At 38.0% G+C, this 23778-nt stretch overlaps 1 protein-coding gene across 2 annotated transcripts in view; it reads left to right on the top strand.

Annotated features, from left to right (window-relative positions):
- CCDC171 (coiled-coil domain containing 171) overlaps window positions 1-23778 on the top strand; it is a 186626-nt gene that overhangs the window by 120058 nt on the left and 42790 nt on the right. For both annotated transcript variants that reach the window (XM_032214660.1, XM_032214661.1), the window contains exons 21-23: window positions 1127-1272; window positions 3502-3556; window positions 18642-18773. In XM_032214660.1, the coding sequence (XP_032070551.1) occupies window positions 1127-1272; window positions 3502-3556; window positions 18642-18773 (333 nt within the window). The remainder of the gene's footprint in view (window positions 1-1126; window positions 1273-3501; window positions 3557-18641; window positions 18774-23778) is intronic.

The following is a 23778-nucleotide window of genomic DNA, read 5'->3' as shown; positions in this document are numbered from 1 at the left end:
GAGGAAGGCGAGAAAGGAAGATAGGAGGGGAAAGGGAAGTAGGAGGGGTGATCGTTGGAGGGAGAAAGGAAAGTTGGAGGGGGAGAAGAAGGGGTGTATGAAAGCGATAGGTTGGGTTTATGAGTTGTGTTTAGGTTGGGGTTTTTCTTTTCTTACTATTATATTATTATTATTGCAAATATCCAGTATATAAGTGAATGTACAAAATTGAAAATGAAAATGAATAAAACATTTAATAAAAAAAAAAAAAGAAGAAGAATGTCTGTAACAATTGTCAGACCGTCCAACACTTGAGAAAGCCAAATAAAACGAAGCTTTGAATTGAAACTGTACCACAGCAGTTCAGAACCCTTTGAAAAAATATAACCTTACAGCAATTCATATAAAAGACTTGTTTGCATTTTGCATGCAAAGTTGTTTAGTGGTTCTCCTTTGGGAAACAGTTTGCATTTTATCCATCTGAACTAATTTTCTAGTTGAAGCATTGACTATTAGAGCCTATCCTGGAGCAACCTTGAAGGAAGAGAAACTATGCAATCCATTTTGAAAAATGACAAAAATGTGTATATCGTAATGTTTATAATTGGAACTTTACTGAACAGTTAAAAGAGCTGTAGGATAGGTAGGGTTTCCTCCCCCCCCCCAAATTACTTCTTCTATTTCCTGCTTTTCCAAGCAGCAATTTTCTTTGTCTTTCCACCTATGGATCTAGATGCTCCATGTTCTTTGCTGTGGGAGACTATTTTTTGTAGGCTTCCCATAAAATCTAGCTATTGCTCTTGGAGCAGAATCTTGGACTACTCCGACCTTCGGTGCAATCCAGCATAATTCTTCTTTTAATTCACATTAATGAACCCTAAGATAATACGTATATATTTATGGAGCGCCTTTAGCATATGTGTTCATGTACAGATCGGGACAGTTCTTGTTTTTATTATTAATATAAAACAGTTAAATCTGCAACGTTCTGGATGTTTAAGAGGAATCCTGTGCTATTTTCTTCTTTGAAAATAGCCCCAATCTATTTCACAGTCAGTCTGTACTCCTCTTTGTTTAATAGCCTATGGCATAAATTGAAGTTAATTATCAGAGCTGACAAGTAACTCTGTTTTCTGTCTGCTCTCAGAGTCTCTCCGAGGCAAAGATGGAGCTGAGAAGAAAAGATCAATCTTTGCGTCAGCTCAATAGACATCTTACCCAGCTGGAGCAGGACAAGCGTCGGCTGGAAGAGAGCATCCATGATGCAGAGAGTGCCCTCCGCATGGCAGCCAAGTGAGCACGGGGGGCCTTGGGGAGATCACTTGAAACAGACAAAAGATCAATTCTTACTTTCATGCAAAGGATTTTTAGTCCTGGATAATGCAGCGCTGGAAAACAAAAAGTACAGCTGCCCGTCTTTGAAATGGTAGTAAAAGATCCTCTTGAAGAGAAAGAACTTAGTTCAAGATATTAATGGCCCTTTTCAATCATTTCAATGTCCTCGGACGGGTCATGATCAACAGAAGCATGAACTTGTCTTGAGTTTTGCCCCTAAGGTCTACCTGGGTTGAACGAACCATCAAAGGTCAAAGTGGTTTTGATGGGAAGAGACATTAGTATATGCTGGTATAAATGCTAGTTGAATGGTACAGCACATGTATCAAAATACTCATGTACCTACAAGTACACCAGATGTGGTGTTCAGCAGGTTGTGACCAATTCTGAAGAACTGGTAGCGGAAATTTTGAGTAGTTCATGGAACCGGTAAATACCACCTCTGACTGGCCTGCCCCCCCCCCATCTATTCTCTGCCTCCCGAGTCCCAGCTGATTGGGAGGGAATGGGGATTTTGTAGTAACCTTCACCTGGAGTGGGGTGGGAATGGAGGTTTTACAGTATCCTTCCCATGCCACACCCACCAAGACATGCCACGCCCACCATGCCACGCCCACAGAATCAGTAGTAAAAAAAAATTGAATCCCACCACTGAAGTACACATTGGCCCTGAGGTTGTAACAGCGCACAAGTACAGTCATTCTTGTATCTCTTGACTAAAAGCTCAGAATTGGCAAGTAATAAATGAATAGAAAAAGCAAGCAGCCCATCGTTCTTCTAGGGCAGTGATGGCTAACCTTTTCATTGCTGCGTGCCGAAAGTGCACTACATAATGCAATACGCATGCGACCCTGCGCATGCGCCCACAACCCCTGCATGTGCCTCCTGCTCCCCCACACATGCATATGCTGCCCCCATGCTCCCCCACTGCCGTGCATACACACATCTCCTGCATGCCCCTGCACACCAAGCATGCGCAGCAGAGACCCAATAACCAGCTGGCCAGCGGGAGGTGCACACGCATACAGGGTGGATTTGAGCTGGGGCGACGGCTCGCATGCCTGCAGAGAGGGCTTTGCGTGCCACCTCTGGCACACGTGCCATAGTTCACCATCACGATTCTAGGGTAATCAAAACAGTCTATACCAGAAAGTACACCTAGTACAGCTTTCATACAAGACAAAACCAGCAACTTTTCAGCAATATTTACACAGACAAAATAGCTTTTTAGATACGTTCCCTGTGTCAAGTTTTTCTTCAGATTTAAACGGGTAAGAAAGCGTTCCACTAAAGATTAGGGCAGATAAAAACTACATGAGATAATCATTGTTAGTCCATGCTTTTGAATCATAGACCATGTAGAAAACCAGGTGTTATATAGATGTACCCACATACTAGCACCCAGAAGATGCTACAGAGTTTCCAGAGACTTTCACATTCATGTTCCACCAAATAGCCTATGAGTGAAAAATATTTGAAGATAGAAAGGTTTCTTCATCTGCACAAAATGGATTATTTTGATCTAGCTGTTTCCTTCTTGCTCTGGTTCTTTCAGTGGTGCCAAGAAAATTGAGGTTACGCAGCCACTTCATCTATCTGACAGGTTTTTTTTTCTTACGTATTTAATTCATGGATTGATGACTAAACAAGAGCGTTTTTTACTCCTCAAAAATTCTTATTGAGTTGTACTTGTAGAGAATTCTAGAATTTTTTCAACATTTTCTGAACTTCTGGAAGCATGTGCAAAAGTTCCATAACAAAACTTAGAAAGACAGTCATCCCTTCCACTTGATACCCTTTATAAACTAGACGTGATATTAATCAACCGTATGCAAGAAACATAGAGTTGACTCTAAAGCAGCAAAAAAAGAATGGAAAGTATTGCTTGTGCTAGTTACTTTGTAGTTAATTCAGCTAAACACTTTTGTATATGACACTGAAATTACCTGAAGACGATAAATTTTGGGGCAAAGGCAATGATGAATGTCACATATAAAAGCTGCTCTTCAGCTTCTGTTCAAAGAAATAATATACAGTTAAAAATTAAATTTATAATGGAAATGGTGATAGGTAACTAACAAAAACATTCATTATAAAAATAGACCACAATACAAGAGTAAAAGCAACAGAATAAAACTTTAAAAGTAAAACAGGAATAAGAACAAGATCTTTTTATTTATTCAACAGAGACAAAGAATTAATTGTTAGTCATATGAAATCAGTGGAATCTATCTTTCAAAATGTAAGTAATATTTTTTTATAACGCTTCATCATCTGCTGGTATAGCTGTATTTCAAGCAATTGTACTTTCTTAATGCTTTTTCTGCTAGAAAATGCTAATGGAACTTGAAAAATATAATTGTAAAATAATAACCAGTCAAAATATATACAATAAAGTTCTCACTATTATATGCTAGCAAATAGGTTTGTTTTTACAATTAAAGATTTAGAAAATACACTCTTTTTAATTTTTTGTGGTAATACTCTCACTGTAGTACTGTACAAAAATATCCAAATAATAGTATGTATTAATATTTTAGTCAGTTATTTTTCTGGCCTGATTTTCTAGATTGCTTGTGTGTGAGAGAGAGAAGGGGGGAGGGAGGGAGGGAGGGAGGGGGAGAGAGAGAGAGAGAGAGAGAGAGAGAGAGAGAGAGAGAGAGAGAGAGAGAGAGAGAGAGAGAGAGACTTTATAGATAATGTTTTTTTAAAAAAAACCCATCACAGCACAGATTTTGTATGCTTTGGTAAATCATTTAAATATTCCCAGCCATGTGATGTTGAGAGTGACACCAGTAAGGTATCTCTGTGTTTTGGATCACTAATGTTGCTGTCAATTTCATCATATCACCACTGGAAATGAGCAAATTACTTTCAGTCTTTAGTGTTCAGAAAATAATTTGTGGTTCTTTCTAGTTCAGGAGCACATATTTATGCCTATGCTCACATGCACACACAAAGGGATTGTCCCCCCACCTCACACAGATTGTAGTGTGGGCCACACCTTGAGGGAAGGATACATTCTGTATCACATGTAAATGAAAAGCCAAAAGAGAATATTAAGAAGGCATACTTCAGAAATAATCTCAGACCAATTCTTTAATCATTTGCCCTCTAAGATGAGCTGTGTTAGAATTTGGGAAGCTCAAATAACTATTTAAAATGCCTTAGCCAGCTTAGCAGAGCCTTACAATGCTTATTTAACACAGTGGCTTATGTTTTTGAGTGAAATGGAATATTAATCTGTTTTTGTCAAACTATTCAGTTGAGGATGAGTTTCTTACTCCCTTTGGATTTGGTGACCTTTCCTTCTTTTCCCTGGTTCTAATCTAGCCTTCAGTTTACCATTCTCTGACTCTGAATTCCGAGTACCCAACCAAATAATTATGCTGGCTATGGATTTTGGGAGCTGAAGTTCCAGTAGTCTGGAGTTACTAGGTTGAGTTATGTTGTTTAAAGCCTTTCATGCAGTTTCTTCTCTACGGCTTAGTTTATTGCTAATGCATCCTGTCTGTCTGTCTGTCTGTCTGTCTGTCTGTCTGTCTCTCTCTCTCTCTCTCTCTCTCTCTCTCTCTCTCCTATAACCATGTTGCTTGTATCTTTCAATTTATATTGTTGAGCCAAGGTGGCCCAGTGGTTAAATGCAGCACTGCAGGCTACTGCTAGATCAGCAGGTCAGCGGTTCAAATCTCACCGGCTCAGGGTTGACTCAGCCTTCCATCCTTCCGAGGTGGGTAAAATGAGGACCCAGATTGTTGGGGGCAATATGCTGACTCTCTGTAAACCGCTTACAGAGGCCTGAAAGGCCTATGAAGCGGTATATAAGTCTACTGCTATTGCTATTGCTATTGCTATTTTATTTGTTTCATAGTATGATTTGATAGCTTATTAGTAACCGTGACTATCACTGTTGTATCTTTTTATTCTTGATGAATGTATTTTATTGGCTTTGTGGCTTTGGATGTTGCCCCCGAAGGACAGCCCAGATAGTCCGTCCTTGATCCTGGGGGGTGAAAATTTACACCCCTCAGAGAGGGCCCGCAATTTGGGGGTCCTCCTGGATTCGCAGCTGACACTGGAACACCATCTGTCGGCTGTGACCAGGGGGACCTTTGCCCAGGTTCACCTGGTGCACCAATTGAGGCCCTATCTGGACCGGGGGGCACTTCAAACGGTCACTCACGCCCTTGTCACCTCAAGGCTGGATTATTGCAATGCGCTCTACATGAGGCTACCCTTGAAATTCTAATTCTATCTATCTATCCATCCATCCATCCATCCATCCATCCATCCATCCATCCATCCTTTGACAAGAAATATGGCACTGCAAACAGATATAGCTAGAAGTCATAACATTGGTCTTGAGAAAATAATTCTTTAGTACTATAATTAGGAATTATGTTTCATATTTGTTTCTGTATTTTGGTGAGCTGGGCAGAGAGCTCGAGTGACTGGCCCAAGTTCACCCAGCTGACATTCATGGCTAAGGCAGGACTTGAACTCACAGTCTTTCTACAGTAATAAATACATGTAATAAATACATTTAGACAGTAGAGTGTCATTGAAACTTCTAGTGCACTGTCAAAAAACAAAGCCTAAATCGACCTAATATAAAGGAATCAACAGACTTCTCAAGAAGATATTTTTTAAGTCTCATCCGTTTTTCATTCTAGCCAAGCAATTTCCTTTTCAAATATAGGGACAGCAAGCAAATTTCAATTCTCTCCTGAAGAAAGAATAAATTTCTGATGTTGAGGTTTGTCCTTCAGAATCTATTATGAATTTCAGACACTTGTTCTTCATGGTAGTTAAAGGTGTGACTAATTTGAAAGGAAATTTCTTTGAAACCAATAGACCTACTCAAAAGTAAATGTGCATCATCTTACACAAGTTGATTAGTAACTGGCAAGTAACCAGTTGTCAACAAGTAACTGGCTGGATGGAAGAACAGTAGTAATCTTTTAAATTTAACTAATTCTAGTAGTCCTTGACTTAGAACAGTTTATTTAGTGACCGTTCAAAATTATAACACTGAAAAAAGTGACATGACTCAGATGTGCACTGAAATTCAGATGCCTGGCAACTGATTCATACTTAAGACCATTGCAGTTTCCCGGGTTCATGTGATCACTTTTTGCAACTTTCTAACAAGCAAAGTCAATGGGGAAGCCAGATTCCACTTAACAACTAGGTTATTCACTTATCAAGTACAGCGATTCACTTAACAGCTGTTGCAAGGAATGCCATAAAATGGGGAAAAACTTACTTAAAAAATTCTCATTTAACATCATAAATTTTGGGCTCAATTATGGTCCTAAGTTGAGGACTACCAGTATGTATGTGATTTGTACCAAATCTTAAAGGTTTTATGGCTATAAAGCAAACTGAGATTCTGTATCGGTTCTCGCTGTTAATGTAATTCAGAATATCAGCTGAAACTAACATATACTTTGTTCAGGGGCCATGTCACCTAACCTAACTTAACCTAACATAATCTAACATAACCTAACATAACCTATCATAACATAATATAACATAACATAACATACATAACATAACTTTTTTCCTAACCTAAAACCTCATATGTATCACTAAAAGAAGTATGGAAAGTAAAGTGGAGATATTTGTTGGATATTATATATGTTGGAAACTACCTTACTTATGCATGTAAAAGAATGAAAATAGATTCATGAACAGTGATCCCCACATTACGTTTGTATTTCATTACATCTACTTTTCCAAAGGTAATTTTTATTTGTCCATCTTTGAAAAAGTTGTCACCAGTGGTGGGATTCAGCCAGTTCGCACCTATTCAGGAGAACCGGTTGGTAACTTTCTAAGCAGTTCGGCAAACCGGTTGTTGGAAGAAATCTCATTTTGTTTTTTTCCACTTTACAGGGCTAATCCTATAAGGAAGGCAGGAAAGAAACATTTTGGTGTTGTTTCTAGCCTAATCTTTATTGCCCTGCTTACAGAAACTGCCTCTCTGGTTAACCCTTATTACATTGTAACAGCTAAGGTGAAGCGCCCATCAAAGTGAGTGATGTTGAGTTGGCCATGCCCACCCAGTCACATGACCACCAAGCCCCACCTACCCTGCTGGTCATTAGGGCAGAGAACCGGTTGTTAAATTATTTGAATCCCACCACTGCTTGCCACTGTCTGAAATTAGGAGGCACGGCCCACTCATATAACACAACATGGAGAAGAATGCGACACATGTGTTTGTCTTTTTTAGTAAAGGCTTGTATCTTCTTAAGATGGCGCTTTGTTTTTTCATCTGAAGAATCAGGTATAACAACTCATTTAAAAACCCAAGGATTCCGGCTCTCTAACAGAGAGTATTCCAAGAATTCTGATGATTTTCACACCACATAATTCAGGCTTGTTTATTGTAATGCCTTTATCATAAAGGTCAGCACCAATTGTAGCTGTATCAACATAATGTTGTTTGGTGTTACTTCTGGTGCTCAGCATGGAGGCACTGTTGTGTTATTTTAGTATTCATTTTGTGGCACTTGTATCTTTAGCTGTGTATTGAACCTTGAAGCAGTGTTGAGGACTTGAATTATCCATAGTGAATACAGATAGATCAGAACATCCAAATCAATCAACTTTTAAGTGAATTAATATGTTCAAATAAAAGGGCCAGGGAACTTTATTTATTTGGGATTATGCACAGATGTACTTATTTTTATTCACTGTTTATTGGTACAGCATGCTAGGTTAGTGCCCTTGTAATTTGGTACACCTCTTATTGTACTTTACTTTTTTTGAGAGTTATGACCTTGTTTTTACTTGGGCTGGAAATACAAACACAGTGTTTCAAACAGCCTTGGCAGGAAAGTGACAGATTTTGGAGTCAGTGCTTAGGTGATTGAACCTATTCTTGGCTTTTGCCTACCAACCTGCCACCTGCCACCAGTGAAACAAGCCAGTCGGTACAGAAACTAACAGGAAAATACCAACGTTTTGAAAGCATAACATTTGTTAATTCTTAAGATTATCCCAATGGGGAAAAATTTTGTATTGCTTGTTTTATCTTCATTCTGATTACATTGAGAGATTCTTTTCTACCCTTCCTTTGAATAATCCCATTTGCTGTTTAGGGAGCTATTTGCAAATACTTTAAGCATCTTCTTTGTTTAGATTCCCAGTAACCTGATTTTCTTGATCTGTGTTCCCAAGGATCAATTGTGCAGGACATACAGGTGTTAGCACAGCTGGCTTGCTGATGACATCTCTGTCCAGATAGCTGCCTAGTGTGTCATCACTCATATCGTTCAGTGTCATTCTGACCTAGCCAAGCTAAAAATGGCACTCTAGCTCAAGAGGGATTTAAAAACCTTGACAAACTAAAGATAAAGATATTGCAGAATGTCATATCCATGTGTTTTAACTGTTTTAGCTGAGACATATCTAAGTAACTAATGCCAGAGCTTGTCTGGTTTAATTTTTAAAAAAAATCTGAAGGGTTTTTTTTTTGTTTTGTTTTTAATTCATGGGTATTGCATACTTTGCCTTAAGTGAGGAAACATCCTTGTGTGGAGTACTGTGAAATTAGTTAATGCAGTTATTTTCTCCAGACATGGGTTCACTTCCAGCTCAAGGTCAATGCAATCTGTTCATCAGGGACAAATTATTGTGCACATCCCACAAATACAGAATAGCTTTGGCATAGTGTGTAGTGTTTGCTTAAAAGGGCCTGGATCAAATTATTCTTTCACCCAACCGAGTTCAGACTTTAGTATATATTCTGTTTTACATGCTAGGAAAAAGTTTGCAGAATTATATTATATTATATTGAATTTTCTATTGATAAATAATAGAAAGCTGTCTCATTTTAATTCTGGCTGAAATGTTGACAGTGCAAGGCATATGTGTGTCTACTAAGAAATAAATCCAATCAGTTGCAGTTAGACCTATGACCAGAAGGTTTGCATAGGATTGCATAGTTATTCTTGTACAATCTTTTTATTTATTTATTTATTTATTTATTTAAAAAAACAGGCAATTGACTGAATCATGCAGTGATACTGTTTTCTCACGGCAATCCTATACTTTCTGACCTAGGAATAAGTCTAACTGAACATGTTGGGCTATTTCTGAATTATTGAAAGCTGGACTGGAGTGGACTGGACTAGAATGTAAAAGCCCATATACTGTAGAAAAGGAAATTTGGAAGAGACCTGAAGTCATCCAGTTCACAGCATCTCCATGGAGTAACATCCTTCAAGTACCAAATAAATTATCTACTGTACATCAAATCTCTTACAGATGAACTTGTCACTATCTGGAGGCAAGCTTTAAAAAGGATGACAAAAGTGCCTCTCTGATGTAAAGCAAAATAGCTACCGTATATACTCGAGTATAGGCCGACCCGAATATAAGCCGAGGCACCTAATTTTACCACAAAAAACTGGAAAAGTTATTGACTCGAGTATAAGCCTAAGGTGGGAAATGCAGCAGCTACCGGTAAATTTCAAAAATAAAAATAGATACCAATAATGTTTTTGAATATTTATTTCAAAGAAAAACAGTAAACTAGCGGTGTATTCAATGAAATACTTCACTCACCTCATGATGCTGATGTCCCGCTGTGATGATGATGTCCCGTGCAGCCGCGGGAGCGATGTCCCGCCTCCTATGACACACGGCACAGTGATTCCTATCATTGGATCACTGTACCAGAGGAGGTGGGACATCGCTATGTGGCTGCTTGCCATAACAAGGAGGAGGTGGACATCGTTGCAGAGCGGCAGGAGGGGGAGGAAGGGGAATCGTAAGACAGCCCTGCATTACATTAGAACGTGAGGAGGGGGATGGTGCGGTGCGCGCTGCGCGGCAAACTGACACAGAGGGAGGGGAAACTCACAGGGGCACTGGGCCATTCACGAGTGTCACCCAGCGGCATGGCCCCGCCCCTTTTTCTCCTCCATTTCGGGCAAATTTTTCACTGACTCGAGTATAAGCCGAGGCGGCTTTTTTCAGCCCAAAAAGTGGGCTGAAAAACTAGGCTTATACTCGAGTATATACAGTAAGAAGTTTCAGGCAATGTTTTCGCCTAAGCACATTTAATTAAAAAGGGGGATGATAATAACCCAACAGACTTGTGGCTGATTTATTCTAAAGAACAATTCCTTCCTGACTTGAACTGTGGTCATCTGATGCCATATGTAAATCAAGATAATTGTTTTAGACTTTGCACAGTATTATCTCTGGATGCACTTTACTATGTTATCTGAATAGGAAATACCTACCAAATTAGAAGTGTGACAAAATAGTTCTGCAGTAAGGGGAACGAAACAGAGCAAGAGATTAAAAAAGCCAAATGTATCACAAAATCCAGGCAAATTTAAGAACTTTCACTTGAAAAGAAAAAGTTAAGCATGACGTTAAAGCTCTCCTTTAATTCAAGAAGACATAGACTCTGTTTAATGTGTGGATATATGTGTGTGGGTGTATATTTTCTTTTACTTTTTCCCCATTTTTATCAGTGAAGAACATCTTGTGATATATTAAACAAATAAACATTTAAAATGAATTGGGATTTACAAATTTAGGTTGTTATTGATAGTTAGACTTTAAATTTGTCTTTAACATGCAGAAATTCACTTTTTCTAAAATACTAAAATCTGTAAAGTAATTGCATTCATTTTAATCTCATCTTTCAGAGAGACTGCAATGAAACAAAATGAAAACAAAAGCAATTTTATAGTTACTATAAAACAGCAGTAATATTAAGCAAAGCACTTCTGTAGTAAAGAATAATACTTCAAACTGAGCTAAGAAATAAACTGAGAGGCAATTTGTTGTCAAACAGAATTAATAGTCTCATTTGTATATTTTGAACTAATTGATATCTTGGAAGAGCTTTGTGGTAACATAGGACTTTGGCCTCTGAGACCCTTGGGAAAACCTTTATAAGTTGACTTGAACAAATTGACTTGAACAATTAATGAAAGCTGTCTCCCTCTTGATCCACCATTCTTCTACCCAGTTGAGCTAAACAAATCAAGAGTACGTCTTCAATTTTTGTTGGGCCAATAACGTATTGGAATATTGTCATGGTTGCTGCAATCATTAAAAGTCTATACTGTTTCTGGAAAAGAAGCCTTAGCCTTTCTTAAATTTGGAACACAATATTTAACATCTTTTAGCATTTAATCATTATGAAAGCTAGCCACTCCTTCCCATCGTCAGATTTTCCCTATGCCCAGTATTTTGAGTTTTGCTCTCACTTTAGCTTCTGTAGGTGAAATAAGTCATGTTGATCTTTCTGATGAGTTAGAGAACTAAAACTGATTTTAGAGGTTACTGATGATTACATTTTATCCTGCCAAACAGATCTGGCTTCTGTATATGGAACTCTTCCCTCACTCTTTTAGAACATAGAATAATAGAATTGGAAGGGACCCCAGAGATCTTCTAATCCAAGCCCCTACTCAAACAGGAGACCTGATATCATTTCAGACAAATGATTGTCCAGTCTCTTTTTGAAAATTTCCAATGAGGTATTCCAAAGGTGCTTTTTCAAGAGGCAAATGGACTTTCTGTTTTTGTCTTTGAAGACCTTTCATTTCTCATCCAATAAGCTTCTTTAGCTCTGACTGGATAGTGCGGAATGAAGTTGTTTCTTGAAAAAGCACCTTTGGGAGAACCATGACCTGGATGACTTAGAATCTCCATAAACTTCAGTGAAGGAGCAACCACAACTTCTGAAGGCAAGCTATTCCATTGGTTTATTGGTCTCCCTGTTAGGAAATTTCTCCTTGGTTCTAGGTTGCTTCTCTCTTTGGTTAGTTTCCAACCATTGTTTCTTGCCTTGCCCTTTTGGTGCTTTGGAAAATATTTGAAACCCCCCCCCCCCACGTCTTTGTAGGAGCACCTCAAATATTGAAACAGCACTATCATGTCACCACTAGACCTTCAGTTCATTAGACTAAACATAGCCAATTCATGTAGCCATTCTTTGTATGTTTTAGCCTCCAGCCCTCTAACCATTGTTGCTCTTTTCTGTGCTGTTTCCAGAGTCTCAACATCTTATTTTATATTGTAGTAACCAGAACTGGATTCCAAGTGTCTTCTTTATCTTTCCAGCAACTTTTTTATTTCCCAGCAACTCTATGAAGGTAGCTTGAGGTGAAACATGGTAATTAGACCAAATCACCCAGTGAATTTTTTTAGTTGAATGAGCACATTAATTTGGTTCTTAGGAGCTTTCATTATAGCAATACTTTATTCACACTGGTTAATTTTCAGCACCTCTTCTACCAAATACTAAATCTGAAATTTGTTAACTACTGGAGAATGTCTTTGATACAGTGAATGCCTAATGTCAGAGGTTTTGTTTAGAAAACTCCAATTTTGCTCGAGCTAGGAAAGAGCATCTCAGAAAACTATGTCATATGTTTTTTTTTAAAAAGTTCTACCTCCCTCCATTCATTTACAAGAAGTATTTATTTCTTCTAATTGTACATTTATAAGATTGGAAAACACAGATACATTTATAGTTTACTTTATTTCCAAAGCCCACAAATTATGAACAAATATATCAATACATTATAGTATCTAGAGGTTAACATCTGTGCCCAGTAAATGTTCAACATTCTCTAGATTATAATGGATATAGGTAAAACCAACAAATGTAAACTAAGTGTTGGAATCATGTTTATCAGTGTAAGTAAATATTGGCTTATATTGAGCAAACAGAACAAGTCAGAGTCCTTGGACTATTTTCCAAAAGCTGAAATGAAGAGTTGTTCACTCCTTCTATGTATGTTGTAGTTTGTAAACAAGGAAACAAATTCCCCCAAAAGGTGAGTTAAACACTAAATAATTAGACTTACATTTATAAACATGTTGCTAATTCTAGATGTTTATGTGTCTAGTTTGATCAATTTCAGTGCACATCTGAGACATGAGCCTAATTGGGATCCAGACTCTTTGGTCCAATGTATAATGCTTATGTCCTTTTCTGCTTTTGCTTGCTCTAAAAGCTTTAATAACATTTCTTTTCAATTTATGAAAATGTGTGCTGTGTGTGTTTTTAAAATTCAGTTAAAAAGTGAGAGTGAGAATATTGAAGCAGCCCATTTTTAAAACTGCAGCCTCTGCATATTTGTTGCTTTGCTTTGTAGTATCGTGTGAAGTGTCAGGGATTTCTAAACCATGGTGGTATCATGCCTTCCAAGTTAGCCTGTGATCCCCAGAGCTTTCAGTGGAATGTCCTTTGTCTTTAGCTTTCATTATGAAAACCCCATTTTTGTACTTTGTTCAAAGAATAACGTTGCCTTTCTCTTTTCTCCCTAGCATCTATGCCCTACCATTCAGCTGGGAAAGCTCCCATCAAGGAGCTAAAGGTTATTAGGATGATAAAATCCAGATCCTCTGACTTTTAAGGTTATAGCTTTAAAAGAATGGCAGAGGAGGGTGAAGGAAAACAAGATAATTCGGGCACCTGCTTTTAATCATTATTAGAGCAGCTTGCTATGGGAAAAATGGCCCACTCACAATGGCCTCCATGGACTGTTGCTGTGTTACATTGGGCAAGGTCTTTTGAGAAGGGAGGAAGAGTCCGCGACAAGCTGGACACAGTAATAGCAATGTGGAATGGTAGTTCCTTATTGTTTGCTTCATGTAAAAATATTTTATATTTGTTTAATATTTGTTCAAATTGAGTATTTTTTAAATTACAGCAAAGAGAAAGGTTTTTAGCAATGGCTACATATGCAAAATTCCCCTGCCTATCATAGCTACTGCAGACAAATCTGCCTTTATTGTATCTGTTTGCATAAATCATCTGGAAAATGTTCCCAGATGCACCATCAAATAGAAAATTTTAATTACAAGCTAACTTTTGACACCTTTATTCCCCTCCTTTTCTCACCAAGAGTCTCGTCTCAGTTCCCCCAGAAAACTGCCTCTGTTTCCAAAATGTAGAAATTAGAAGCAAATAAACATATGTAGCCTTTACACTTTGGAGCCTTTTTATCTAGTGTTACCTTTGAATATATTTACCCTCCTATATATAAATTTCTTTACCACATGTTTGATCTGATTCATTAATTTAAAAAAATGTGTCACAACTAACAACTGGTTTGTAAACAACCATCTTATATGTTTAGATGCTTTCACTTTTTATCTATTTCCCTTCACCATCACCCAAACAATGGGTGTCTATATACTGTCTCAGGATCAGTGGTGGGTTCCTACCGGTTCAGACCAGTTTTCCCGAACCGGTAGTGCTGCCTTCAAACAAAGAGGGAAACGATTCTCTGTTCCCACCCACCCACCCTGCGTTATACATAACTTTATTTTCACTTCTGAAGTCCAGCTGATCCAGGGCGGCAGCTTGAATTGCCACTCCTCAGCTGCTTTCATTTTTTTCTGAGTAATTTTCATTTAATTGTGCACACGCAAGCAACGCGTGTCTGGCACGTGTGCTCAGCGAATCGGTAGTAACGCCAGTAGGAACTCACCACTGTTCAGGATAATACGTTTTGTACAATAGATATAAACCAATAACTGTTTTTTTTAATATAGGTATGTATGTTTGGATGCATGAAAAATTAAAGAATCTCAGTTCACAATAGAAAATATAATTTTTATAGCAAGCTTTAGTCTTCTATATTTTAGAATATATTTTGCAGATTATATGTACAGAAAAATATGTAAGTTTGGCTTTGTATTGATCACATCCATATTCAGGAAATCCTAAAGAAAGATTGAACTAAATTTTGCAATTTCCTTCACAGCATATTCCTATCAAAGTTGGGAAGCATCTTATCTTCTTGGGAAGAAAATATTTTTCTTTGTGTAGAAAAAAACCCCCAGTGCTTTAAGGGGGATATATGTAGAGCCCCTTCATTCCATTTTTTTTCTTTTGTACAGTTTTGTTAAACAATTTCTTTTAGTTTTGAGGGATTATTTTCAACCTCAGACAGAAAGGACACATGTATAATGTCCTACCTTCCTGTAGCTTTGAAGTCCTTGAAAATCTACAGTTTGTATGCAGCATGCCAGATTTTAACCATACACTTAGGTGCTTTCTTTTATGCTACAGATCAACACTGTGGGAAAATGTGTGAAGGGGATATTCTTTTGTAAGTACACTGAATTAGTGGGCATTAGTGGAATTGTAAAACCTCAAATATCTACTTTTCCTTGAGCTGCACTATACCATTCCAGACTGCAGAAAAGATTGTTCACACAATGGAAATGTATCTTCCTATAACCCCCCCCCCCCCGAAAACAAACAGATTTCACAAGGGTACCTAGCATGTCAGGAAGGAAAGCAGGGGAGAAAACCCTTCTCCTATACAACAACGACAGTGCTAGTTGTCCCTATGAATTTATGTTTATGCTATAATAGCAATATTCAAAAAGCATAATCCCCAACTCAGTTTGAAATTGGATGCTTGGAGTGAGCTAGTGAAAAAGGGGGAAAGGAGCATTATGTATAACTGAAGCATTTCTCTTTCCTTTGCCCATGTAAGGTTTGAATTTAATAAACAACCAAAAATAATCAGGACAACACCACCACCCCTTAGTTAAATAATTAAGGAAAGAAAGGAACGAAGGAGGGAAAGGAAAGGAAGGGAAGAAAGAATAAGAAAGACAGACAATGAAGCTCATTCTAAATAATTAAAACATTAGGATAAATATTTGGACTTATGTAAATCGGAGTTTTACATCTGATGAACATTTACATTCCTTTTGGCTGATGACCTAGCCTTATACAGCATTTTAAGGATATGTTTCTTCTTTTACTGTCCAATTTATTGTTATAACCTAACGGCAAAGGACCAAAGCAGAAATAAGTAGAGGTGAAAGGACTTGGCCCTGCCACTGTTGTATCTCTGCAGCGTCTACATTGTTTATCTCTCCCTCTCTCGCCTCACCCCCTCTTCTCCTTTGCGCTGTTCCTCCCCTCCTCCTTCAGTATTAGCAATCTGCTTTGGTACTTTGACATCAGGGGTTTCCCTGGTGAATTTTGTCACAGAAAAAAGAGAATCATCAATATCGCAGTTAAACTTGACTTTCAAAGCTAATAGTATCTCATTTGGGGGCTCAAATTTAATAAATTTTCTTTGATTCTGGGTGCATTTTTAAACATCAAACAATGAATTGGCCAGGGTGCAGTAAAATATTTAGATCTATTGACTATGGTTCAGAAGGGTAGAAGGCAAAACACTAGTGGTTTGATGTTGATAAATTCTTAGAACCTTAATCCACATTAACGTTTTCTTTTATCTGGATGCACATTGGCTGCAGTGAGAAGACGAAAAGCTAACATATATAGTCTATAACAATTCAAGTGAGATAATGTATTATTATAGATATAGTAAAATGACATTTGTACTACATTAGACAATATGACTATCTGGACAAAATTATATATACCGCAGAAGGCCCAAGAGATGGTTTTTGTTCTTCTAGACACTCTTCCCTAAACCTAGAATAGTTCAGATAGAAATGTGTGGAGGGCCCACTCCGTTATAAATATTGCATTATAGTGCATACGTTTGACAGCTACCAATATTGCCAGGAATTCTTTATATCAACCAGGGAAATGTAAGATTCCCTATTCCATAGACCAGGGGGCAGAGTATGTAGATCTCCAGCATTTGATTTAACACATCTTTAGGAATTGCGCATGCGCGAGCGCACACACGCGCACACACACACAAACACACATCCAAATTAGTAAAAAAGAATGATAAAAGCAGTGCTTTCTTAAACATCTTCATGACTTGCATCAATTACGAGCAAGGCAGGAGAATGTGGCTGGGACGATTTATATGTCTGTTTCCATTCTAAAAACATTGCTGCTGCATATTGCTTCTGAAATACAGGATAGTACAGTTCAGTTTAATTGCTGCAAGAGTAGAGTTTGCAAACTAAGAAGGCAAAATCACATGTGCAGCAATTGACTTCCTCCCTAATAAAACAAAAAAACCCCAAACATTTGTATATAACACAGCACTGCCTATTTGGAAGGAAGCCTTGTTATTTGTATTCCAAAGTCATCACAAGTTATGACCCTTTGTATTTTCTGTACCTTTCCCTTCAAGGAATATGAAGATAAGAAATTTCCATTATTTCTATGTCCCTTAAAAAAAATCTTACGTAGTTTTGTTAAAATCCATCCAAATCGAATTAATCTCAATGATTAGTTCAAAGCACACTAATAAACTAGGGGTAATGATGCTGGATTGTTGTTGTTGTTGTTTTAAATGTTGAGATAACCTGTTTAACCTAATTTATAGTTTAGAATTCACATGTAATACTGACACTTGTTACTTACAAGTAGAAATAAATGCTTGTGACTACTGGAGATGAGCAGAGTTAAATATGTGTATGGATATTTTTCTGGTATTACTGGAAGATCTACTGTGATATTCAGCTGAAGGCCCCCTACCTAATAGGCTCATTCTGTAGTATCTATGTCTAGAATCTGATCTTGTATAAACAGAAACTAACAAACAAAAACTCTAAATGTTGCCCATTGTATTTTTATAGATGAGTGAAGGTATTGCACACCTTAACAGAAGGTGGCAGTACAATACCAATTGCATAAGATTGTAGTTGTCCACACAAGTACACGGATCTCTCTCATTTATGGTGCTCTGCGTTTTGTTGTTTCTTAAACATCGAAATATTTTAAAGCCCAATTACTTGGCATTGGAAAAATTATGTGTTTTCTTTTTGTTCCTATTTATTTGCTTGTGTAGTCCTTACTACTGTTAAAATACTTGATATTTGAACTTAGTGTTTCTACAGGCACTTATGACCACTTCTTATTAGCTGTTCTGCAGCTGAAGTCTTAAAAATATTTCCATTATCTAATCTAATTTTGCCACATCACACCTTCATTAACTTAAAAGTATTTTCTTTGATGAGAGTAAGATATTTATGTGAATATGAGAGCTTTAAAAAAAAGATGCTTGCTGGTGGCGTGTTTGCTGAAATTAATGTGGTGACGGTGTCCATCTTATTGTGCATCTGAATGTCTTAAATCTAGACCCCGTACATTCCACATAGAGTTGCTTGCTGCCCCACTTGAACGGGGAGCCTTAAGTGACTTTTCTTTCCTATCTCATTTCAACCTAGAGAGGAGGAAGCTTTTTCTTCTTAACATTCTCTCCCAGCACTCTGAATTAGAGATTTATTTGCAACGAAAAATCAATTAGTCCTAAATTTATTCATGGATTTCAGGTCCAGCGATCAATGCAAGTCCACTCAGTGGACTCAAGGGGACCCACTTCATCCCAGTTAATGTGTCTGAAGGGGAATTACCATTGATACTGTTTTTTCCCTTTTAGGTCAGAGATCAGATCTCGCTGTCATGGACTACAGCAAGCAGGAATGACTTCGCCCTGCAGCTGCCTAAGCTGCACCTGGAGACCTTTGCAATGGAAGGGCTGAAAGGCGGGCCAGAGGTTATAGCATTCCAGGTCAGAGTCTTCCGTAACCTTTCTTCACCACCGAATGTCCCAAAACATTAACCCATGCTAGAAATAAAGGTTTCCATGAGGTATCTGTCAATGATTAAGAAATGTGGTTTCTAACTAACTACTGCTTGAACCAAATCATTCATATGTACATACATACATACATACATACATACACACACACATACACACACACACACAAAAACACACACAAACACACACAAACACACAAACACAAATTTTTATGTTTTAAATGAACTATTCAGGTACTGAAAGAATGATTCAGCAAAGAAAAATGTGCCTAATATATATTCAGGGGTGGCTGCAAGGAAGAGAGTCTGGCTTTTTATTTTTTATTTATTTTGGAAGAATAAATATAAAAATATTCCAAGAGGCTGAGGAATAAAAACAGTTGCTGTTATCGATGTCACAGGCTGTCATCAGCATTGTGCCATGTAAGAGAAATAAAACGAGTTTGAGGTGCATCACATGAACTGACTGTTATGCCAACTAGAGTTATTCAACTGCTGACAAAGATTCTGGGGTTTTCTTTTAAATCTTTTTAGGCGCTTTCTGAATGACAGTTTCTGATGACAAAGACTACCTAATCAGAAAATACTTCGCTTAAAATGCAATTTCCTTTCCGTTTATTCAGAAGGATCCCAGAGACAGGTTGTTTTAAGTGTTTTTGTGAAAGGATTTATCTTTCCATAGTCCTAGTACAGTTGTTATTACAACTAAGTTAATAAAACTCTGCATTTTGTGCCCGGGCAAACAAACATCCTTTCTGTGGGCATCAGTGGGGTATGGATGGAGCAATTTGTGAAAGGATTCATCCTTCCATAATTTTAGTAAAATTGTTACTAAAATTAAGTTAATAAAATTCTGCATTTTGTGTCCAAGCAAACATCTATCTGTGAGTGTCGGTGGGGTTGGGATGTGATGGGATCAGGGGTGAAATCCACTTACCTTTGCTACTGGTTCGGTAGCAATGTGAACACGTGCCACCTCCGTGCACACACAGGACGTTCCGTGCATGCATAGAGCATCAAAACCGGACATGATAAGGTCTGGGCGGGTGGGTGGAGCCTGCTACCCAGCGCGCCTGAAAAGATAAGCGAAAAGTGTGGGGGGGGGGGGAATCTGATGTACCACCATTTAGATTAGCTGATATAAACAGCGCATCCCAGCTGATCGTAGGAAAAACTGGTTTGCCCAAACTGGTTTTTTATTACCGGTTCAGGTGAACATGTAGCATTTTTATTACCAGTTCAGGTGAACTGGTCCGAACCAGTAGCATTTCACCCCTGGATACATGGCCCATGTGTCATGGCAGTATTTGAATAACACAATTCACGCCAATTGTACAAATATATTCTGATGTGAAGTTGTCCTTCCTTGTTTTGAATTCCTGATTCCATTTCCTACACAAAGTATGGTTACAGCAGAAAAATCATGGTGCAAAAATATTCCTTTGGGAAGAGGCCTAGTGCGGAAATGTGTGACATTTATTAGATAATACCAAAATACTTATCTTGCAAATAGTTATCATAAATTGAGACCCAAACTAAGTCTGACAACAGGCTATCCACAACAAGTTATTTCTTTTTAAAATGAAATAATCCATTCAAATTTAGGCATAGAAAGAAAGGAGTAAACTCTATCCCACTAATGTAGAAGAATGAGTCACACCTGCTCAAGGTTTATATTTAGCTCTATTGTTATTATTATATGTGATCTTTGGTGAGATCCACAGCCTTTGGGGCTGGTTGGTAGCTCAACAGCTCAAGTCCTAACCAAGGACCTAGGAACTGTTAAGGTAACATCGGAGGATAAGCTGTTCCAAGTAGGGTGGTTTTTTGTAGAATCAGAATGTTCAAGTCTGATAAATTTAAAATTTCCAAATAGCGAGGTAGCCCTTTAGGTATTGCTCCAAGGGCTCCATTTACAATCGGGACAACACATGATTTCTTTTTCCACAGTCACTCAACTTCAATTTGCAAGTCCCGGTTCTTTGTGATTTTTTCTTGCTGTATTCGTGCATCTCCAGGTATTGCAATGTCAATGAATCATACTTTTTTCTTTTCAACTATTGTTATGTCAGGTATGTTGTGGGCCAAGTGCCTGTCAGTCTGAATTCTGAAGTCCCACAAGATCTTGACTTTCTCATTCTCTAAAACCTTCTGAACCTGATGTTCCCAGTGGTTTTTGCTGTACTCAAATCCAAACTTTTGGCACAATTTCCAGTGAATGATCTTAGCAACACAGTCATGGCGTTGTAGGTAGTCAGTTTGTGAAATTTTGCTGTACCCAATGATCAAGTGGTCGACTGTCTCGTCTTTCTCATTACAGAGGCGACATTTGCTGTTGGTGGTAACATGTTGAATTTTTGCCTTCATGCAGTTTGTGGCTAAGGCTTGTTCTTGAGCTGCCAAAATAAAGCCTTCTGTTTCTTTTTTCAGTGCTCCTGATCTTAACCAGTTCCAAGGTAGCTTTTGGTCAGCTTTGCCTTCAATACTTTTCAAGTATTGGCTATGCATAACTTTGTTTTTCCAATTTTCAGCTCGCTTTTCTTTCTTATATTCAGCTTTTGACTTAGTTGTCTTTAAAAGGCCTCCTTTATTTACTTCCTTAATGATTGGTTCTTCACTTTTCTGGATGTAATCATTCAAGCTCTGTTTTTCTTCTTCCACAGTCTGTTTTACTTGTAGGAGTCCTCGACCACCCTCTGCTCTTGGTAGATATAATCGGTCAACATCACTTTTAGGGTACAAAGCATGATTCATTATCATAAGCTTCCTTGTTCTTCTGTCCAAATTGTCCAATTCCATCTGGGTCCAGTCAATTATTCCTGCAGAGTATCGAATCACAGGAATAGCCCAGGTATTTATCGCTTTTATGATGTTTCCTCCATTCAATTTGGACTTTAATATCTTGTGAATTCGTTGAATGTACTTGGTTGAGGTTAATTCCTTGACTTTATTATGCATTAAGTCAGGGGCCTCTAAAATCCCCAAGTACTTGTAGCCTTCTTCTGGTTTTACTGCCTTTATCATTTCTTCATTCTCAAGTTCTATTCCATCATCTTCTATGACCTTGCCTACTTTGGTTGCCATTGTTGCACATTTGTCAATTCCAAACTGCATTCCAATGTCTTGGCTAAATTCTTTTGTGCTTTCAATTAATAAATTCAGTTCAGCTTTTGTTTTACCAAAGAGCTTCAAATCATCCATGTACACCAAGTGCGAAATTTTCAGTCCTTTCTTTGCAAGTTCGTATCCATAGTTCATCTTCTTCAAAATGATTGTCAGTGATAGCATTGAGAGTATAAAAAGTAGGGGTGAAAGGGAATCGCCCTGGAAAATGCCTTGTTTAATTTCACCCAGTACTTCTTCATTAGCTATAAGCTTCATTTTCCAGAGGTTCATTGAAGTTTCCATGATTTTTTGTATGTTGCTGCTGATGCCAAAGATTTTCAGGCATTTCTTGATCCAGCTATGGGGAACTGAATCAAATGCTTTCTTATAGTCTATCCAAGCCATGAACAATTTGGTTTGTCTTTTCTTTGAATTATTTAGGATTAGTTTGTCAATCAGCAGTTGGTCCTTTGTTCCTCTTGAATTTTTGCAGCATCCTTTCTGTTCTACAAGAAGCAAGTTGTTGTTGTTGTTGTTGTTGTTATTTGCTCCAACTTCTAACCATGTGTTTATTTAGAAGTAAAGGTAGTTTTCTTTCTGCTAGCACATTAGTTAAAAGTCTGAATATTTGTTTCACTTTCCAGCAGCTGACTCCATAGATGGTAATGGCCATATTGCTGAAGAACATGTATATTTCTTTTCTGAGGTGACAGCATATATATTGAACCTATTACTTCTGGTATTTTTTCAAATGTATGTGTGTATATGATTGACGTCTAAATTATATAAAGAGAAGAAAGTAATCATTATGATATTGATTGCATTTTATGCTTGTTATTTTGTACCATGCATACGTGAAGGCCTTACTATCTCATAGCTAGCTGGTTAGTTTGTTTGAATTCTACACCACTTTCTTTAAAGAACTGAAGATAGCATACATAGTGCTCCATCGTTCTCTTTTTTCCCCTAAAGACTAAGGTGTTTTGGAAAATAATTTGCCCCCCTTTTCTTTGTGGAATACTGCTATCATGTCACCCCTGGATCTTTTCTCTACACTAACAAAACCCAGTTTCTGCAACCGTTCTTCATATGTTTTTGTCTCCAGGCCCTTAATCATCTTAGTTGCTCTTGGCACTTTTTCCAAAGTCTCAACATCTTTTTTGTAATGTGGTGAGCAAAACTGGATGCAGTATTCCAGGTGTGATCTTACTAAGGATTTATAAAGGGGCACGTGATTTTGATTCTATGCCTGTTTATACAACCAAGGATTGTTTTAGCTTTTTTGACTGCTTTCCCTTCCTTCCTTCTTTCCTTCCTTCCCCCTTCGTTCCATCCTCCCGCCCTCCTTCCCACACTCCCTCCCTCCCTTCCTTCCCTTCTACCTGCCTTCCTGCCAGCTTCCCTATTCATTTTTCTTATGGGAAGGGGAGAAAGTCATTGGGGAAGACAACAGGGATATGGAGGTTCAACGCCACCAGGCACATTGCTGCTACTGGATAAGAGAGGAAACGCGAGGTTGCACAGAGTTGCACTTCAGGAAATGCTACATGGAGCTGAACAAGAGGTGCTGGGTGGTTTGCAAAGAGCACATGGGAATTGTAGCAGATCAGGAGTGCATGGGGGATCATGGTATGTGAGAGGTGCCACGCTGGTTGGAAATGGTGTTTGCAGAGGTGACACAGGATAGATAGGGTGCCTGGGGATGTTTGGGTGTGTGAAAGAAGTGCTATGTGTGTCATTCCAAACTTTTGCAACTCATCAACGAATAAGATTCAACTTAATTAAGTGGTAACTTATGAATGCTCTATACACACAAACATGCATGCATACTTCACTTTCACAAAATCAATGTAAACTTTATGGGATGTAAG

The sequence above is a fragment of the Thamnophis elegans genome, chromosome 3, assembly GCF_009769535.1.
Source record: "Thamnophis elegans isolate rThaEle1 chromosome 3, rThaEle1.pri, whole genome shotgun sequence".
NCBI classification, from domain to species: Eukaryota; Metazoa; Chordata; class Lepidosauria; order Squamata; family Colubridae; genus Thamnophis; species Thamnophis elegans.
The sequence above is the reverse complement of the archived record's forward strand: the minus strand, read 5'-3'. Positions and strand labels throughout refer to the sequence as shown.